Source organism: Macrosteles quadrilineatus, unplaced genomic scaffold (assembly GCF_028750875.1).
Source record: "Macrosteles quadrilineatus isolate MER2022 unplaced genomic scaffold, UCM_ALF_1.0 Scaffold_9__3_contigs__length_116548681, whole genome shotgun sequence".
NCBI classification, from domain to species: domain Eukaryota; kingdom Metazoa; phylum Arthropoda; class Insecta; order Hemiptera; family Cicadellidae; genus Macrosteles; species Macrosteles quadrilineatus.
This window is the reverse complement of record NW_026542602.1, coordinates 65651713-65672004: the sequence shown is the minus strand read 5'-3', so window position 1 is coordinate 65672004 and position 20292 is coordinate 65651713. Positions and strand designations below refer to the sequence as shown.

The window sequence follows — 20292 nt, the reverse complement described above, 5'->3', positions numbered from 1 at the left end:
GAGAGTCTTCTCTTGTGTGATAGACATAATTTACATTTGCTTCAAAAAGGGGATTTTAGTTACAGCACTTACATGTTCAGCCACAGAAATGATAAAAAATAAAAAAATGTCGTTCCTGGCATTTTTGTGGATCATGTATATATAGTAAAATATTGTTGTATAGTAAATCGATGTCTTGATTTTACCTTAGAATTTAGAAATGTTATGAAAGTCATCCTCTACCTCATAGTCAATTACTTTAGAACTAGCCTCTTAAAAAATAACGAATAATTTTATCGAAGATATGATTTTGTACTTAAATTATTTTTGTGATTTAATTTTGACTGTATTTTATGCTAAACCAACGGGACGATTAAATATTCGTATAGTCTACATCTACAGGTTTGCTGCAGCGGAAAATGTCTTATTACAACATATTTTTCAAAACCTCCAACTATAGTAAAATAGTGTAATGGCAGCTCAACTCAACTCAAGATTTATATTCTATCTAACTTAGAATATTCTGCAGTCGAGTTTCATCTCGGGTTATTTCGCAAATCCAGTAAATCTTTTCTAAATCCCTTCTCATCCAATCATAACAATTGAATCTATTTATGTCGTTTGAATACATCAAGTCAATGATTGAATTATGTGCTTGTAACGGATATTATTGTATCAGGGTGTGAATCGTTCTTACACAAGGATTATATGAAAAAAATAGAGATAAATTAATTTGAAAGCCAACAAATAAATAGGAAATGAAAGTTTGGAAAAAACATGTTTTACTGAAATAGCTCACTTTTAAATCCACCCTTGATCAGCATTGAACATGTTATTTGATTTATTGAAAATAATAACTATACGTCTAATAAAAATGTTAGATGATTATCATTCTATATGTCCCGATGATTTAGTGTCCAATCGAAATCGATCACCACTAACCATCCTTTACATGGATTTGCCGTCTCTTGAGTTAACACAATAAGTGTAAATATATATTTAAGACTGTATTTTTATGTACTTTCAGTAAAATACCTTTATGTAATTATTTAAGACTATTCAGGTATGGCTTGCAACGATTACTGTTATAATCATAATCATAAATAAATGTTCATAAGATATCACTTGTTATGAGGTGAATTTGATGAAACAAGATTATTCTAATATGAATTCTTACATTCACTTTGTTAATATGAGAAACTTGTTTGCTAAACCATTTAGTTTATTTCTAACTAAGCATAACATCTTAGTATGTAAAGACAACCAATGCAAAACCTTTTGTCTGTGTGTACGTCTGGCTACCGTACACAAAAACACATCTTACCACTTGGTTTGATTTGTATTCTAGTTACAATTGGATATTGTATACTTTTATATTAAATTACTACATTCATTTATTCAAACTCACAATAATAAAGGTATGCTGTAAAATTTTACGAAAGCAAAAACTTAAATTTTAACGTTAATGTACTAAAAGTGATAATAGTGATGTAAACCGTAAAATCCTTGAATGTTTGCCAGTAAAACATTTGAATGTTACTGGTATTATTAGTTTATCGTATTTGAAAATTGCATTACAAGACCTGGGAACTGTTTCAAGAGCTTAAGAAATTACCCATTACTTTGAACAATAACTGAATAATCCCTTTGTAGAAGTAATCGCATTATGATTGATTTCCAAATATCTTAACTTAAAAACATATATATTGGATGTACAAAACTTACGTCTAGGTCGTTGACAAAGCGTTCTTTTTCCACAGGTTGACCCAGAGTCTCTTCCAACGCTAGACTGAGGGTGACCAAGGACACGAGCCCGACAACCAGCTTACAGGGAAGAGACATCTGTAAACAAACATATGGAGTTACTCAGTGTGGATCTTGTAGTTGTGAACTAGCATCAGCTGACTAATTGTTTGCTTTATGCTTATGTTTTTGGATATTTTGGTTGTCATGGTGACAAAAAATTGGTAGAGTTGAATGAATGTTTTAAAGGGTAGAAGGAAGGTTAATTTTTTTGTTGATGTGATTTTTGACGTGTAAATTATAAGTAAGTTGTAGAAAGCTCTGAAGAGTTTTATTTTCCAATTTATTTACTCACAGATCTTAAATGTGAATTTAAGTTAGCGAAGTGCAAAAAACGGAAGGATTCCGCACCACAATTACTTATTGGACACAGTAATTTTTTATACATGATGGTGGCTAATAATGCAATATTTGATTGTTTACATGTAAATGATCGTTTAATACTTTATTCTGAAATGGTGACCATACAAATGTAGGAGTTTAAGCCTAGTATGAATGGAGATGAGTGTAGGATGTGTGTAGGTAGTAGTGCTATCGCGTTAGTGACTAAGGCAGACATGTTCCTTAGACACAACTGTTAATTAACAGTCAATGACAACTACGGAATCTACAGTTTATAATGGAATCCATACATAATTTTTGCCTTTTAATTAACGAATTTGTCTAACTATCAGGATAGTACTGCGGATCGTCGTCACTAGAGCGGACGTTAATCCACACCAGGGAGTATCGCATCCACAGTGCATGCCTATAAATATCCACAATTTGTGACCTTCTAGTAGTTGGATTACAAAACGACGCCGCAGTCTCAGTATAAAAAAGCTTGGGGTGTTTTTGTTGTTTAAACCTGTTTTTTTACAACGAAAACAAATTACGTGTTAAATAAGAATTTGAGAAATCATATAAATTGGTTTTTTAATGGCAATATCCAAATACATTTCCTAGGAAAACAATGTCCCGATCGATTGAGTATCGAAGATTGAAACATAAGGAAATTGCTTTTCAAATGGAAAGACTTTTCTGTGTAATTTCCTGCAACTTGCGCTTAAAGGAACTTTTGAATCTTGGCCAATCGTCCGACTGACCGAGTACATTTATTTCCTTTGTGATTGAATTGTAAGAATTTATTTATAGAAACAAATAGACTGCAACAAGAAATTAGAGGGATTCAAACTTTCATTGGATCAAATGTAAGTCTTGCAGTTTGGGCAAATACATTCGTTTTATGTCTCAATAGCTTTGAACAGTTAATTAAATTGATTATTAGTTATGTTTTTAGTTAAGTATTTAGTTTCATGTATTTATTTTTGTAATGGAGATTATTGTTTTTTTAGATTTGTGAATTTAGATGTGAATGTGTGTGTGAATGAGTCAGAAATTGCGTTACGTGCTTGTGTCCGGGATGTGCCTGTCGTGGTGCTACAGCTCGCGGACCCGGGATAGAGAGTCCACGTCCTCATAGTGCTCGTCACACCGACCGGCTTATCACTCCCCCCCCACCCTTCCACCAGCACCCACTATCAACAGCTGACTATCTCTCTCACTCCTTATCTCCTTACCCCAAGAAGCTAAAGGCGGCGCATATCAATGCTCAGTCGTTGCGTGCTCATATTGATGAGGTGCGTGAGATTTTTCAACACAGAGATTTTGACTTGATTGCGGTGTCTGAGTCCTGGCTGAAACCGAGTATCCCGACGGCCGAGGTGTCCCTTCCGGGATATATTCTGCATCGAAATGACAGGACGGGAAAGCAGGGTGGAGGAGTTGCGGTGTATGTCAGGGAGGGACTAAAATGTTCATCTGTCAACTCGTCGCCTTCGGAGTACTCGGCACAGCCAGAATTCTTATTCATTGATATTAGTTTGTCTGGGGCAGATTCCTTGCTGTTGGGAGTGTGTTATCGCCCTCCTAGAGTTGGACAGCTGCTAGACTTTGAGAATGCACTCTTGCACCTAATGTTTAGGTATAGTCATGTCTTGATCATGGGTGACTTTAACACAAATTTACTACAAACGAACCAGAACTATGAATACAGACATCTGACTACATTATTCGATTCATGCAACTTAAGTATACTCCAACTTGGACCTACGCATCATGCTGCCGAGTCTGACACACTCCTCGACTTAATAGTTGTTTCTGATCCACAAGAAATTTTACATCATGGGCAGCTTCCCGTTCCAGCAGTATCCCAACATGACCTTATCTACTGTGTGTATTCGGTTAAAGCTCCTAAACCCAAGACAAAATTCGTTAAGTATAGAGATTTCAAGAACATGAATGAGGCACAGTTTATGTTAGACGTACAGCAAATACCGTGGCACACCATCGAAAATCTTGACTCTGTTGATTTAATGGTCTGTGAGCTTAATAGTACCATAAATGATCTCCTTGATAAACATGCACCTATAATTACAAAACGTTTAACAAAACTGCAACCTGTACCATGGATGACGCCTGAGATACGCTCTTTGATGGCCAGACGTGACTGTCTTTATCGGAGAGCAAGACGATCCCAAGATCAAAATGAATTTGATGAATATCGCCGTCTACGTAATAGAGTCAAACAACTGCTGAGAAACTCAAAATTAAGATACATTCACAAGCTTTTTGGAGATAAAAATCAGTCTTCCAGAGTTTTATGGCGCAATGTAAAAAGTCTTGGGCTTGGGAAACAAACTGATACACAACCAGTTAATATATCTCTTAACGAATTGAATACCTTTTTTTCCTCGTATAGTCAAAATATCAACCAACAACCAGTTAATAACTACGTTAATGAGTTGGTTAACTCATTGGACCAAGGGTTGGAATATCCAATGTTCTCTTTTAAACCTGTTATACAATCTGATGTTTTAAAGGCTATTCGCCGGATTCGTAGCAATGCAGTTGGATCTGACGGTATACCAATACGATTCATCAAAGATATGCTTTTTGCCATTCTTCCAACTATTACGCATATTTTCAATACGTCTTTGAGACAAAGATCATTTCCTTCATCTTGGAAGTCTGCCCTCATTCGCCCATTAAATAAGATCGCAGCACCATTATCCTGTCAGGATTTCAGGCCGATCAGTATTTTGCCCGCTCTATCTAAAGGCCTAGAAAGAATCGTACACTGTCAAATTACTGACTTTTTGACTGAAAATAACATCCTCTCTCACTATCAATCTGGTTTTCGCAAAGGTCACAGTACAGAAACAGCACTTCTTCGAGTTACAGATGACATTAGACTCTCAATGGAACGTCGACAGGGTACGATTCTTACCTTATTTGATTTTTCTAAAGCATTCGATTGTGTAAATCACAGACTATTATTGCAAAAATTAAGGGCCATAGGATTTTCTGATAGTGTTCTTGAATGGTTAAGATCATATCTGTCAGATAGGCGGCAGTGTGTTCAGGTTGATGACTTGAGATCAGACTGGGAGATAGTTACATGTGGTGTGCCTCAAGGGTCAATCCTTGGGCCTTTACTTTTTGTACTGTACATCAATGACATTGGCACAACTCTCATTCACTGTAAATACCACATGTACGCTGACGACCTACAAATTTACTCTCACTTCAACGCCGATGACATTAACTACTGTGTTTCAAACATTAACGAAGACATTGGACGAATCATTGAATGGACCGATAAACATGGACTTAAAATCAATCATAACAAAACAAAACCCATCATAATCTGCCATCAACGACTGCAAGGCTCAATTGACTTTCATGCTACAAATCCAATCACTGTTAACGGTACTGAACTACCATACTGTGACAAAGTGAAAAACTTGGGACTGACTCTCAACACTACACTCACTTGGGGAGATGCAGTGATTGACATTCGTAAAAAGGTGTTCTCATCAATACATTCATTAAAGAGATTGCAAACTTTCTTGCCATTGCACATAAAGCTCCACCTTGTCAAATCACTCGTATTTCCCCACTTCACTTACTGCAACTCTGTGATCAATGACATGACTGTAAGTCTTGCTGGTGTGCTGCAACGCTCGCAAAATTATTGCTTGCGATTTGCATTTGATTTAAGACGCTTTGAACACATTACACCTTTCTACATTGAATCAAAAATATTAAAGTTGAACGATCAGAGGCTACTTAAAATCACCATGTTAGCATTCTCAATTTTAAAAAATAGATTGCCAAAATATTTTGAAGGGGACTTTAGCTTTGTAGCCGAAGGTAGCTTGAGGAGTTCACGCACTGCATCTTTCACGTTACGCATACCTCATCATAGGAGTACAGCATATGACAGGGCCTTTGTTGTAACTGCCTGCCGTCTTTGGAACAACTTACCTTTATCCATCAAAATGCTTGATAGTCGTCCTCGGTTCGTGGCGGCACTGAAAAAAATGTACTTTGAGCGTATGGCCTCGGCTGGTGCGTCCTAGGACTGTTTTGGCACTTGCGTAATTGCTGACTGAGTGTGTGAGACTTTTTTGTTGTTGTTAGGCATTTTGTTTTCGTTTTATCAAAAAAGTATTGTTGTTGTGTAAATAATGTGTTAAATTGTATTTTCTATTTTCTATTTATAATTATGTATGCAGGTTAAGTGTAAGAAAGGGCCATGTGGCCCTAACTTTGCCTGTTGAAATAAAGGATTTTCATTTCATTTCATTCCATTTCATTTCATTTCATTTCATTTCATTTCATTTCATTTCATTTCATTAAAGTGACGACGTGGTTATAGTGAAGACAAAGAGACCACATCTAAGGCAAGGTAACCACGACTGAATTGTACAACAGATGATGCTGGTCTAGAATGTATTGACACAATCAAACTAGTCAGCTGATTTGAACATATATGTTGATTGTTTAGCGTAAAAAACCATTACATTGAAATAATTACTCCCTTGATTAATTGAAAATTGGTACTCACTTCCTTAATATTAACTCCTAATACACACATTACATAATTTATTATTACATTATTTTTGTTATATTAAACAGTTACAATTAAATTTAGCTACCAATAGAGTATCTTTGAAACGAAGTTAATTTTTATGACAAAGCCGCTGTTAAACCTGTAATTCTTAAAATGCAAATGTTCCCAAAACTGTCCAACCGTATGATTTAATAGTATATTTCGTACCTAGGGCCGAAAATGAGGTTTTGCTGGCTCGAGATGAGACGAAGTCGAGAACTTAAAACGATCGAGAGCTGCAAAACCATTTCGGTCCGTAATACGATATTTGTCACCATACTGTACCCTTTTTAACACTATTCACCACAACAACAATGTAAGTACACTAACAGTCAACACGACTACAACTTTAAGGTTATGTAAAGAAAAAATTTGAGGAATCAGCAAAAATAATAATAAACAGTTGCTAGGCAGTGGTGACAAAAAACAAGTTTATTGGAATGCTATGGATACAGCTTGTGTATTTAATATACATTATTGTTTTAAGTAAATAAGCGAACGGTTGATTTTGCGGCTTTAGGGATGTCAAAACCTGCTCGGTCCCTAAAATGATTATGACAGGTGGCATGGCCAGCAAAAAGTAACTTTTAGCCACCAATTAACGTATGTAAAACAGCTAAAAACATCATAGTGTGGTGAAAATTAATGAATGAGATTAAATGTAGTAACATACTGCATATAAGCCTATTCGGGTAAAAGGTTGCCTACTAGCTATGCATGTAAAACTATTGTCTGCTTCACTTTTACAAGGCAATATTATTAAGTCAATCTTTACCATTCTACGTTTTAAATGATGATACTGTAGTCTACAAATAACGTGTATAGTATTAGTAAACTCCCACAGCAAAACCTGTAGACTAAGCGCATTTCCATTTGCCCAATTTTATTTAGACTAACAAGTTTCCTCAAATGGATCCTTGTCAAATAAAACTAGGTTGAATGAATAGGCCTAATTAGGTTTTCTACTACAGGGAAGATATAAGTGGGTTCTTAGTAAACGTCAATAGTTTAGTATGAAATGAAAAAAAATCAAACTTGAATAAAACATAAACAATCCATAAACAAGCAAACTACAACCAAGTTTTATGTTTTAAGTAAAAAAAAAAAAAAAAAAAAAATGGGTTTCCATATGAATCCTATTTCTCATAGGCTGATCTTGCTGAGTCGCGAAAACGTTCGAATAAACGTAGATTTACACGTTTATTTCAAATTCCATCGGAATAAAAGGGCAATATTTCAGATTTTTTTATTTCATTAGTTCTAATATAAATAATCTACATACACAAAGGGTACACCTCCACATTATTTAACATTTTAGTTTATGTGATTATTAACCTTATTCAAAAATATTATTATGTATTTCATTTGTATCAATTGTATCTAGGGGCCATTTAAATCATTTATATTTAAATATTTTTAGATTAATAGTTCAGCTTCACAAGATCTGACATAATATTTCTTACAGAAGTAGAAAACCAGGTTAAAACGCTAAACATGTAGAAACAAAATATTACACGACAAGGTTACAATCTCGTTATTTATCGCTGGATCCGCCTGCTCGTACTGTTTGTTGAATGTGAAACGCGGAGACTTCCTTCTATATGCTTGTCTCGAGTACAGTTTAAGATTGTTTCTAAGATTTGTTTCTAAGATATGTTTCTATTCATTACGTAACGAAAACATTTTTCTGATTAAGTAAAACACCAGGATCAATAATTTAGATAATGGATTCCACCCAAGGTGCATTAAGTTCTCTTCACCTTAGATGCACTTTCTTTTTAGTTAGACAATATTAATCGGGCTTTGAACAATTGGGACACTGCATAATTAATTACTGTTAATTGTCGGGATTTTATCAACCGAAACACTGAATGATTACATGAAAATAGTTGGAATTTAAACAACCGAATTACTGAGTGATAACATGATAATAGTTGGGATTCGAACAATTGGGACACTACATGATTACATGATAATTGACGGGATTTTAACAACCGAAACACTAAATGATTACATGTTAATTGATGGGATTTGAACAACCGAAACACTGAATGATTATATTGTAATTGTCGGGAATTGAACAACCGAACCACTAAATGATTACATGGTAATTGTCGGGATTCAAACAATGGAAACACTGCATGATTACATGTTAACTGTCGGGATTTGAACAACCGAAACACTGAATGATTACATGGTAATTGTCGGGATTTGAACAACCGAAACACTTAATGATAATAGTTGGGATTTGAAAAATTGGGACAATGCATGATTACATGATAACTGTCGGGCTTGGAACAACCGAAACACTGAATGATTACATGGTAATTGTCGGGATTCGAACAACCGAAACACTGATTAATTACATGGTAATTGTCGGGATTTGAACAACCGAAACACTGAATGATTACATGGTAATTGTCGGGATTTGAACAACCGAAACACTGAAGTATTACATGTTAATTGTGGGGATTTGAACAACCGTAACACTGAATGATTACATGGTAATTGTCAGGATTTGAACAACCGAAAACACTGAATGATTACATGTTAATTGTCGGGATTTGAACAACCGAAACACTGAATGATTACATGGTAATTGTCGGGATTTGAACAACCGAAACACTGAATGATTACATGTTAACTGTCGGGATTTGAACAACCGAAACACTGAATGATTACATGTTAATTGATGGGATTTGAACAACCGAAACACTGAATGATAACATAATAATAGTTGGGATTCGAACAATTTGGACACTGAATAATTACATGTCGGGATTTGAACAACCGAAACACTGAATGATTACATGGCAATTGATGGGATTTGAACAACCGAAACACTGAATGATAACATAATAATAGTTGGGATTCGAACAATTTGGACACTGAATAATTACATGTCGGGATTTGAACAACCGAAACACTGAATGATCACATGTTAATTGATGGGATTTGAACAACCAAACCACTGAATGATTACATGTTAATTGTCGGGATTTGAACAACCGAAACACTGAATGATTACATGGTAATTGTCGGGATTTGAACAACCGAAACACTGAATGATTACATGTTAATTGTCAGGATTTGAACAACCGAAACACTGAATGATTACATGTTAATTGATGGGATTTAAACAACCGAATCACTGAATGATAACATAATAATAGTTGGGATTCGAACAATTTGGACACTGAATAATTACATGTCGGTATTTGAACAACCGAAACACTGAATGATTACATGTTAATTGTCGGGATTGGAGCAACCGAAACACTAAATGAATACATGGTAGTTGTTGGGGGAACGCCTTCCGTGACCCACTGCATAAATAAGCGTATTATACTTTTAGTAATAACAATGACTTTTAGGGTATCGATCAACAGTTAGGTACAACCATAGTCACGATTTTTCCATCCAATAATCCTCGAACCAAAAAAAACCAAGAATTACAGAAAAACGCCATGTCGGCTTTAAACAGACAAATGGCAAGACGAAACCCACATCTGTTGGAACAAAGATGACGACGTGAATCAGACTTAACCTGCTATTGCTTCCACGATCGAGGATTAAAGATACTGAAATGGCAACTTTTTACATTTGACAAAGAATGTAAATCTTAAGATCCATGCAACAACTAGAGTGCAATAAAGTCAATGTACGCAGTCAGTTCTCTTTAAGGATAATTCCCAAAGGAGTGTATCTTACTATACAAATGTTTTCTTTCGAATTCCTCTCCTGCTAATACTCCTTTGATTTGCAATTAAAAGTAATTCAAATTATTTTGCTTCCAGGTCATTTCAAGTTTCTAACATTAATAATGTTCAATAATATGTTACATTTGTAATTTTAACTGTTTACGGTCATCCTTTTATGATCCTTTAGTTCTACTAAAGCCTTGCTATATGATGGAAAATCCAAAACCGAGATAGTCATGTTCCAAAATATTGTTAGCAAATAACATTTTTTCACAGTTGTTGTAATCACTGACTATAATAGCTTAAATCTATATATCTAATTCCGTAAGCCCAAAATTTTACAATGAAATTGTGAGCGAACTGGAGGGCGTAGAAAGCTGGGAGGTGTCTCATTTTAAAGGTCTGGGCATGAAATTTTGGGGAAAATTATTCATTTTTCTTAATTATGCACCAAAGGGTTGTGACGGAATAAAATAATTCACATTTAAATAACATGGGAATCTAGGTCATGTTTGCTTTGTTTACATTAAAACATGTGGTTTAACTTTATTTAAAGCATATGGTAATATGTAATATGCACTGTAATATGTATACTAACCCTTAAGAGAGGTTGAACATACCAATTGACTATATTAATTTAATTGCACGATCTGGAATGCCACCACACAAATTAGTTTTAAAAGTTGGTTCAATAGTGATGCTCATTAGAAATATGAAGCTAGGGTCTGGATTAGTTAATGGAGTACGATTGGTTGTGTTAGGTATTACTGAAAAAAGTGTAAAGTTAGTAGTAATTACTGGAGTAGGCAAAGGGAACGTATTTTCCATGCCAAAAATAAAACTAATATCCACAGATCCTAATATGCCGTTTCAGTTTACAAGGGAAATTTTCCAAAAAATTGGCATTTTTTTGAAAAAATTTTCTCCATGTATTTTATCTAAGTGAATTTGTCTATATTCAAAGAAATTTATATACATTTAATTAATAGTCATGAAGATTATCATTAAAAGTTGTCCTTAGTTGTATTATGATTAGAAAGTTTATATTATAAACACACCGCATGAAAAATCCTTTGTAATTTTTATTTTTAACAGAGCAGACCTAGAAATGCATTATGCAGGTATGTAATAACTATTATACATATTATAATATACAATAATGTTAAACGATAATCAAGGTAGGGTAACCCATGGGACTAATAATTTGTACAAAATAATTAATACAATATAAAATCCAAAATGACATAGGGGCTACTGCCCCTACAAGCCACTAGTAGTTACTAAGAACTATCCCGTGCAACAAAGAAGTTTCTAAACTTCAATATCTTGGTATTTAAACTATTAAACTAAACTAAAAAGTACGGAGTTGGATTTTTTAGCTAGAAGTGGTTAAGGTAATTAATGTTAATTACCGTAATGTTAATTAATGTTAAGATTAATTAATGGTGGAATATCTTTGAAGATGAACCTTTTTGGCTGTAGTGCAATCATGTGTTCATACGTGTCAAATTTTGAGGTCAAATTTCGAATCACGTAAAATCCTTTCTTCCTTTAACTTGCTTTCCTTTTTTTAGTTCTTAGCTAATTTCACGACAAATACTTAAATACTATATATCTTAAAGTAGAGAGGTAACACATACATATTAACGTACTCAAGTGTTGCAATTTATGTAATATTATGTAGATTTCTATAACCATAGGATGAATATCTTCTTACCATCGGTGTTCTGTAACCAATCTTGTTTTTTACCCATTAGTAAAAATAAATGTTAAAATCTTGAAATAGGTTTATAATTGTTTTATGCAACATTCATTCCTTGCAAGAGGTAGAGTTCTGGGTTAGAATTATTACACACTGAAAAGTCAGTAAAAACATATTATAGCCAGCCTATTTTTATTAAGATCTAACATTGAGTGAAAATGTATTAATGTATGGTAGGTTAAACAAAGTATCATTACACAACACGATTCCTCACAATTTTCAACCAATGTTATCCTGTCAAGTAAAGATATAAACAACTTAAAATCCATCATAAGGGCAAAAGATAAACTCAGCTGAACAAGTATTTTGTAAAAATGTAAGTTTAAGCATAACGTAATTAAAAAAGTAATCTACTTATGGTACTGTATTTAATTTAAAAGTAAAGTTAAGTCTAAATGTGTTAAACCTGTTGTAGGCTATACCCCTATCTTGTAGCCAATTAGGTAGTATACTTTAATTTAGGATGAATCTAATTTAAGCTGGTAGTAGAAGTGAGATAAATTAAAAGACAAAGTAGGCCAAAGATGCATTTATTTTACGGATGTCAAATTTCTCAAAATACACTTTCCAAATGAAATTAAATATCCAGTTGTTACTTCCAAAAATTATACTAAATAATAAAATAGTGGAAAGATCTTACTTTAAACAGAGACACTGGTTTAATGGTCAGAACAGGCACTAGCAGATACCATGCAAACTAGAAGTGGTGCAAAAAGCTACTGGACCAATCATAAGAAGGTGAACAAGAAGTGGTAGTACCAAGAAATGGTTGATTTCTGTAATTTTCTACAGCAACCACAACTTAGATGACCATATTTCCAGTGAACTTAAAACTGACAAAGTTGAACCTAGTTATCACTAACCACTACCAACCCTACAAAACTAAAACTTCTAAACTGCTGGTCACTCTTTCTTAATCTTTCTAGCCAATGATTAAATAATATTGTTTTGTTATTTCAAATAAAAACTAACTACCATCGGTACAGAATTTCCCCTCCTTAACTTGAAATTACATAAACAAAATTATACACTCTTCCTCAAAATTAATATTTACATTTCCTTTTAAAACAACAGCTCTACAAAAGAAAATAAACAAACCTTTTAAAACAAATAATAAAACTCTAACTCCGTTTGACATTTCAACTAGCGCTACCTATCAACAAATTCTACAAACACTAACTCCTAGTTCAAATAGCCTCCACACGTTTACAGCACCTTACAGAACCTTCTACTCAAAACAACAACTTCTATTTACACAATTTTTCATTTTGAACCATTTCATTTTCCTATGACAATTCAAATATTATCAATCTTATTTACAAAATTTATACCTTAAAATAAAACCTTTCTTTAAAACCCCCAATTACTTAAGCGATCTTAAACAAGCCTATTTAAATCTCTTTTGAACTCTTCACATCCGCTCACAGTTCACTGACCCCTCCCAACATCAACTCCAGACAAGACAAATAACTTTCACTTCTCCAGTTTAGTTTAGTTATGTCGTTTGCGTGTGCTGTGTTTTTCTTTAGTTTTCCCTTAATTTTTTTATCCCAGTGTGTTATATTCCCTGTTTTTATGTTCCCTCGTGTGTTTCGTGTGAAGTGTTTTGTGTTCTGTGTTATTTTCCCTGTTTACAAGTGCAAAATTAATCAAAATGTTATTGTGCGTCCTTTAGTAAAAATCCCACTCATACACTACGTTCAGACTCCATTTTAGATTCATACAGATTCATACTACCTTTTGCTGCCACAAATACTCACACATTCACCAATACATACACATTTATACACTCTCTTACTAAAAACACTTTAAAACTTTGAAAAATTCTTAAGAACCTAAAACAACTCCCACAGTACTAATTTACAAAATTTCAAATTCCCTCTTAGCTTGCTAAAATCCCTTAACTAATTAATATTTCAACTAAACAAATCTAACTTCTACTTTACAGACATTTCATAAAGACCAATTTAGCTTCAGTCTTCCGTAATCTTCCATTTAATTCCATTTTTCACATTTCCTCTTCCATCAATACATTGGTTACTTTTGGTCCTCTTCACTACTTAACTCTTCTTTAAATCAATTATATGAATTTTCTTCACGTCTTCTAACTTGCTAGGATTTTGTACTAGTACTGTTGAATCACTCAGAAAATAGCGTATTACGTAAGGTCCAACATATCTAGGTGCTAACTTCTTGCTGAATTTATTCGCTGCATTACTTAAATAATGTGTCTTGACGTACACTTCCATATTCAACTTAAATGGATGGTTTCTCCGAGGATAGCTATATCTCTCCCTTCTTTGATTTCTGGCAATGCTTCTTCTGACGTTATTTATGGCTTTCTCCAAATTTTCCCTCCTTTGATCAGGAGTTAACTTCTCCGAAATAATGTCATTAACATTCCATAAGTTTGTCAGTGCATTGTTACAAGGATGGGCAAACATTAAACCAAAAGCAGTCGATTTAGTCGAACTATTTACAGCAGTATTCAAACTTGTGGCAATCAGTCCCAGATCTGAATCCCATTTATCATGTTGATTACCATAAAAACTCCGTAAAGCATTATTAGTCTCCCTCAAATATCGTTCCGACAAATTTCCGTTTGCTCTGTACGCAGCTAGCTTTCTGTGTTCCACATAGTTATTGAACATGAATTTCTTAAATTCCTTGGATGTAAAATAACTCGCATTATCAGACACAAGTATTCGGGGTACTGAGAAACTATCAAAAATTATCTTCAATTTTTCTATGATGAATTTTGTCTTGCAATCCTTCAGAGGGTACAACCATACAAAACGGGTAAATGCATCGACCACAATTAAAATGTACTGATTGAGTTTATTTGATCGGGGAAATGGTCCAGCTAGGTCAATAAACACTGTGTTTAGAGCTTGAGTTACAGGAACAGATATCAGTCGACCTTCAAACTTACGTTGTTCCGACTTAGACATCAGACAGATCTTACATTCACGGACTTTACCTTTTACGAATTCATTTAATTCAGGATGGTGAAAACTTTCATTTACTTTACTTTGAGTCCTAAAAATTCCCATATGACCACCAATTAATGAGTTGTGATAGAATGCGAATATTACACTAAACAGTTTCTTGGGCAAATAAATCTTCTTTTTAAACAATAAAACTTCATTTTTCAGGGTATAATTTTCATTATTAGTCTTATTCTTGATGCTTTCAATGATTTTCTTACACTCTTCATCGCTCTCTTGATGTACTTTAATGTCCTTAAGATCCAATGGTATTTCATTTAACACATTACAAAAATAGACTTCATTGTTGATATTGCTTAACAGATTAGTTTCGTGAATTTCCGTCTCACTCTCTTTCTCTCCACTAAACATACGTGATAACGCATCAGCTATTATATTCTCCGAACCTTTTACATGTTCAACTGTGAATGGAAGACTAAACAACCTTTCAAACCATCTAGACAATCTTCCACGGCTTTTTCGAGATTTGAGCATGAAACTAAGACCTTGACAATCAGTAACTAATTTAAAACTTCTTACTTCCAAGAATTGATGCCATTTCTCTACACACAATATTACACTATAAGCTTCCTTTTCGTAAGTGCTATAACGCATCTCAGTAGGTGTGAATTTCTTCGAATAGTAAGCAATAGGCATTAAATTCCCCTCCTCATTTCTTTGCAATAAAACACCAGCAGCTGCTAGGTCGCTTGCGTCGGTATGCAATTCAAATTCTTTAGAAAAATCGGCCATTTGTAGTATAGGCGGATTTGCTATCTTACTCTTTAAGGTTTCAAATGCATTTTGACACTCCTCATTCCACTTAAATTTTACACCTTTCTTTTTCAGCGCAAACAGAGGTAAACATATCTCAGCATACTTTGGAATATATCGAGACCAATAACCACACATTCCTATAAACTGTCGCACTTGCCTCACAGTTTTTGGAGCAGGAAATTTCATTAATGAGTTAGTTCGCTCGGGATCTATTGTGATGCTATCTTGTTTAATAATATGTCCTAAAAAACTTATTTCCTTACAAAAGAATTTGACTTTTTGTGGATTTACCGTAAGTCCGTGTTTTGCTAATCTCTTAATCACTTCTGTAACGTGCTCAATATGGTTTCTCTTATCAGGGCTATATACAACTATATCGTCACAAAAGTTAATCATATACTGAAATTTGATGTCATTAAATATTTTGTCCAAATAATGTGATAGTACGCTACTGCCTATTTTCAATCCAAATGGAATTCTCTTCATACGGAATTTACCAAAAATTGTACTAAAAGATGTTAAATCTCTGGATTCTAAAGCTATGGGACATTGTAAAAATGCTTTGTTTAAATCTATGACTGTAAAATATCTAGCTCCTTTTAGATGCTGATACATATTCTGCATATCTCCTAGCGGGTAATCTACATTGATTAACTTCTTATTGAGTTCAGAGTAGTTAATTACAAGTCTGTCATCTTGAGTCAAAAATGCAGGGGCGCTATATGGACTAGTGGAAACTTCCGCGACATCTTGTTTTATCCAGTCATCAATTATAGCTTTCATCTTCTCTACTTTGGGTGGACTTAAAAAATAAGGGCGTATACTAACAGGTTTATCATCCGTCACTTTAAGCTCAATTTCCAAATCAAGTGCTGATCCTATCTTATCCGTAAAAACAGTAGGAAAATTCTTAATTAACTTCTCAGCTTCTTCACACATTTCAACATCTCCTACTTTAATACTACTTAAGCTTAATTCACTCAGGTTTGTACTTGGAATTAACTTAATTTCATCTTCAGGTTTAAATGTAAAATAACCCATTTGTCGATCCATATTTAGGTTTAACTTGCTTGCACACATAAAAGGGTATCCTAAAATCATGTCAAAATATTTTAACTCAACCACTAAAAATGTTTGTTTCCAGGTAAATGATTTTATCTTAATCAAAATTTCACATTGCTTATTTATGCTCAAAGGTTCATTGTTCGCAGCAACTATGGTTCCCTGCCAAGTATTTTCACTCATAATAAATTTATTTCCCAATAATCTGTTGTATAAATCCAAGCTTATAAAGTTTTGACTAGCTCCAGTGTCTAACAAAGCTCCCACACTTAATTTGTTTCCTAAATCCACAGAAATACAGGGTAAATGTGTTACAGTTTTAGCTTTTACTTTCTTTAATCCAGGTGAATTTATTTTATTAAAATCCTTAACAACTCTTCTCAGTTCAGACTTAAAATTGGGACTATGAGAACTATATACAGGTTTATTATTTCCGAATTCTTTCTTGCCGTCCGGAAAAACAGATTTGTAGTCTAGGCTACGTGTTTTTCCTGGCTTAACTAGTTTTTTGGATCTGGTCTGTAACAATTACGAGCAATATGACCTACTCTTTGACATTTGAAACAAACAGGCCTCTCATTGTTACGATTTGAGTAGTGACTTTTAGGTCGTTGAACTCCTGGGTTAGGTTTATCCATCCTAGGCTTATCATCAGTTGATAGATAAGGCTTGCTAACACTACTATTACTAACTGGAAAACCTTGATTTCTGAGGTAATCATTGTATGTTACATTATTTAAACTTATACAAAGATGATCTAAGTCTAAAAATGTTTCAGGGTTCTTCTCAAATATTAGTTTGTTGCGCAAATCAGGATGTATTCCATTCTTAATAAAACTAACAAGTTGACTCTCAGTTAAATCACACTTTAATACCTGGTGGTTTATTTTTATTTCATGCACATATATAGACAAAGGTTCAAGGTGTTTTTGAGGTCGAAAAATTAAATCTTGTTTCAGCTTTTCCCTTAAGGTGATTGGCAAAAATGTAGTGATTATATTAGCATGCAACAAATCAATTGATTTTGATTCCCTTTTGAATTCTAATATTTTATTCACTAATGGTGCTGTAGAATAAATTGGTAGAATCTCATACAAATCTTGCTCAGATAAAGAAGTTTCATTACGGACAGTAACTAGGTTTCTCAAAAACTGCAACAATGTGTTTGTTTCTAAACCATTACACACAGGAAAATTTTTTAAATAAATTTCCAATGGGTTTGACAACTTTGTAAAAAGGCTACTAGGACTTAGGCTACTATTTACAACTGTACATGAGTTTGGTTGATTATTTATGACTTGACCCGGCACATTTTGTTGAAAACAATCAATCTCTACTTTTTGAGGTGTTGACGAAGTGAAGTTTTCAGTTGGTGGAACTACAGATTTAGACTGGTTTAATTTGTCCCCAATTATTTCATGCTCAACTATAGAGTTATTCAGCTCCTCTTCAAAATCCCCCATTTCCTGGTCTGAGAAGGTATGCATTGTTTTAAATTGCTCAAAACTATTTAAGATTTGCTGATTTAATTTGTCTAAACTAACTTTCTTATCTGGATCCAGCTTACATTGTAATAGATTAGTAGTCCGGTTTTGTACATGCACTAGTTTAGCCTTGATTTTAGCTATTTTGAGTTTAGTCACATTTTCCCTACACTGTTCAATTAGAGAATCAATTTGTTCACACTTTTCCCCAATTATAGTTATTTCCCCAGATAAAGTGTATGAACCTTTTAAATTTGTTAAATCGGTATTCTGGTTAATACAAGATCTTAAATTTTTTTTTAAAGAGTCTACATCACTATCACTCGTTTCTTCCCCTCTTATTCTTATCTCGTACAGAAGTTCTTCTTTGTTTAGATAATTTAAATTGTATTTTGACATGTTGAAAATTTTCAGCCTCTATTTATTTGCTGTAGTTCTTCTAACATAGGCATAATCCTCAATAATCATGTAGGCCTATGTATTTCTCACTTTTACCAGCTTCTAATTTTAAATTATTCACTAGCAGAGTTGCGCACTTGTATACCCCTATCTTGTAGCCAATTAGGTAGTATACTTTAATTTAGGATGAATCTAATTTAAGCTGGTAGTAGAAGTGAGATAAATTAAAAGACAAAGTAGGCCAAAGATGCATTTATTTTACGGATGTCAAATTTCTCAAAATACACTTTCCAAATGAAATTAAATATCCAGTTGTTACTTCCAAAAATTATACTAAATAATAAAATAGTGGAAAGATCTTACTTTAAACAGAGACACTGGTTTAATGGTCAGAACAGGCACTAGCAGATACCATGCAAACTAGAAGTGGTGCAAAAAGCTACTGGACCAATCATAAGAAGGTGAACAAGAAGTGGTAGTACCAAGAAATGGTTGATTTCTGTAATTTTCTACAGCAACCACAACTTAGATGACCATATTTCCAGTGAACTTAAAACTGACAAAGTTGAACCTAGTTATCACTAACCACTACCAACCCTACAAAACTAAAACTTCTAAACTGCTGGTCACTCTTTCTTAATCTTTCTAGCCAATGATTAAATAATATTGTTTTGTTATTTCAAATAAAAACTAACTACCATCGGTACAAGGCGTTAAGCAGTGTTGTAAACCGGATATATTTAAGGCGATGAACATTTGAAGATCTTTTGTTTTACCTGCTTATTTGCATAAAAGTTGTTAAGCTTGTGGAAAGCTTAAATTTAAGTTGAGTTTGTTCCCTGAGTTATATTATACTTTAGTTATTCGCGAAAATTTGAGTTTATATTTAGGAAACTGTACAAATTATACTAAAAATGAAATAAAATAAAAACTTTTCTCGATCCAGGCGAACTTAAGACCTCATGGTAATTTATTACAGTTAACTTATAAAATACCATTTTACTTAGTTTTATAAAACTGGAAATTTAATATGTATTCCTACTTAATTGTTATCTGTTTAAGTTTACAAAATTTAAATAAATATCTTCTTGATTAGCATTAAGCTTATTGGTAGCATGAGCGAGTTGAGGAGCAAGCAGGTCTAGTGGTTAGAATGCGGGACTTCGGTTCCAGAGGTCCCGGGTTCAAATCCCGCCAAATCACCAATGCAATTTATCCATGTGATAATGCCCAACCCCCTAGGGTTAGCTAAAGTAATGTGAAAATCAATTCCAGGCTCGTGCCTAGCTAGGACAAAAAAAATGGTTGGATGATACAGATAAAGCAAAGACAGAAATTCTAACATAACTCGATAAATTTACATTAAAACTGTGTTATTTTGTAGTGAATATATAGTAAATTA

The 20292-nt window shown here is 33.7% G+C and overlaps 1 protein-coding gene across 1 annotated transcript in view; it reads right to left on the bottom strand.

The window, feature by feature from the left end:
• LOC129002569 (prohormone-1-like) overlaps window positions 1-20292 on the bottom strand; it is a 174098-nt gene that overhangs the window by 59350 nt on the left and 94456 nt on the right. The window contains exon 2 of the mRNA XM_054430476.1: window positions 1705-1821. Coding sequence (XP_054286451.1) covers window positions 1705-1821 — 117 coding nt within the window. The remainder of the gene's footprint in view (window positions 1-1704; window positions 1822-20292) is intronic.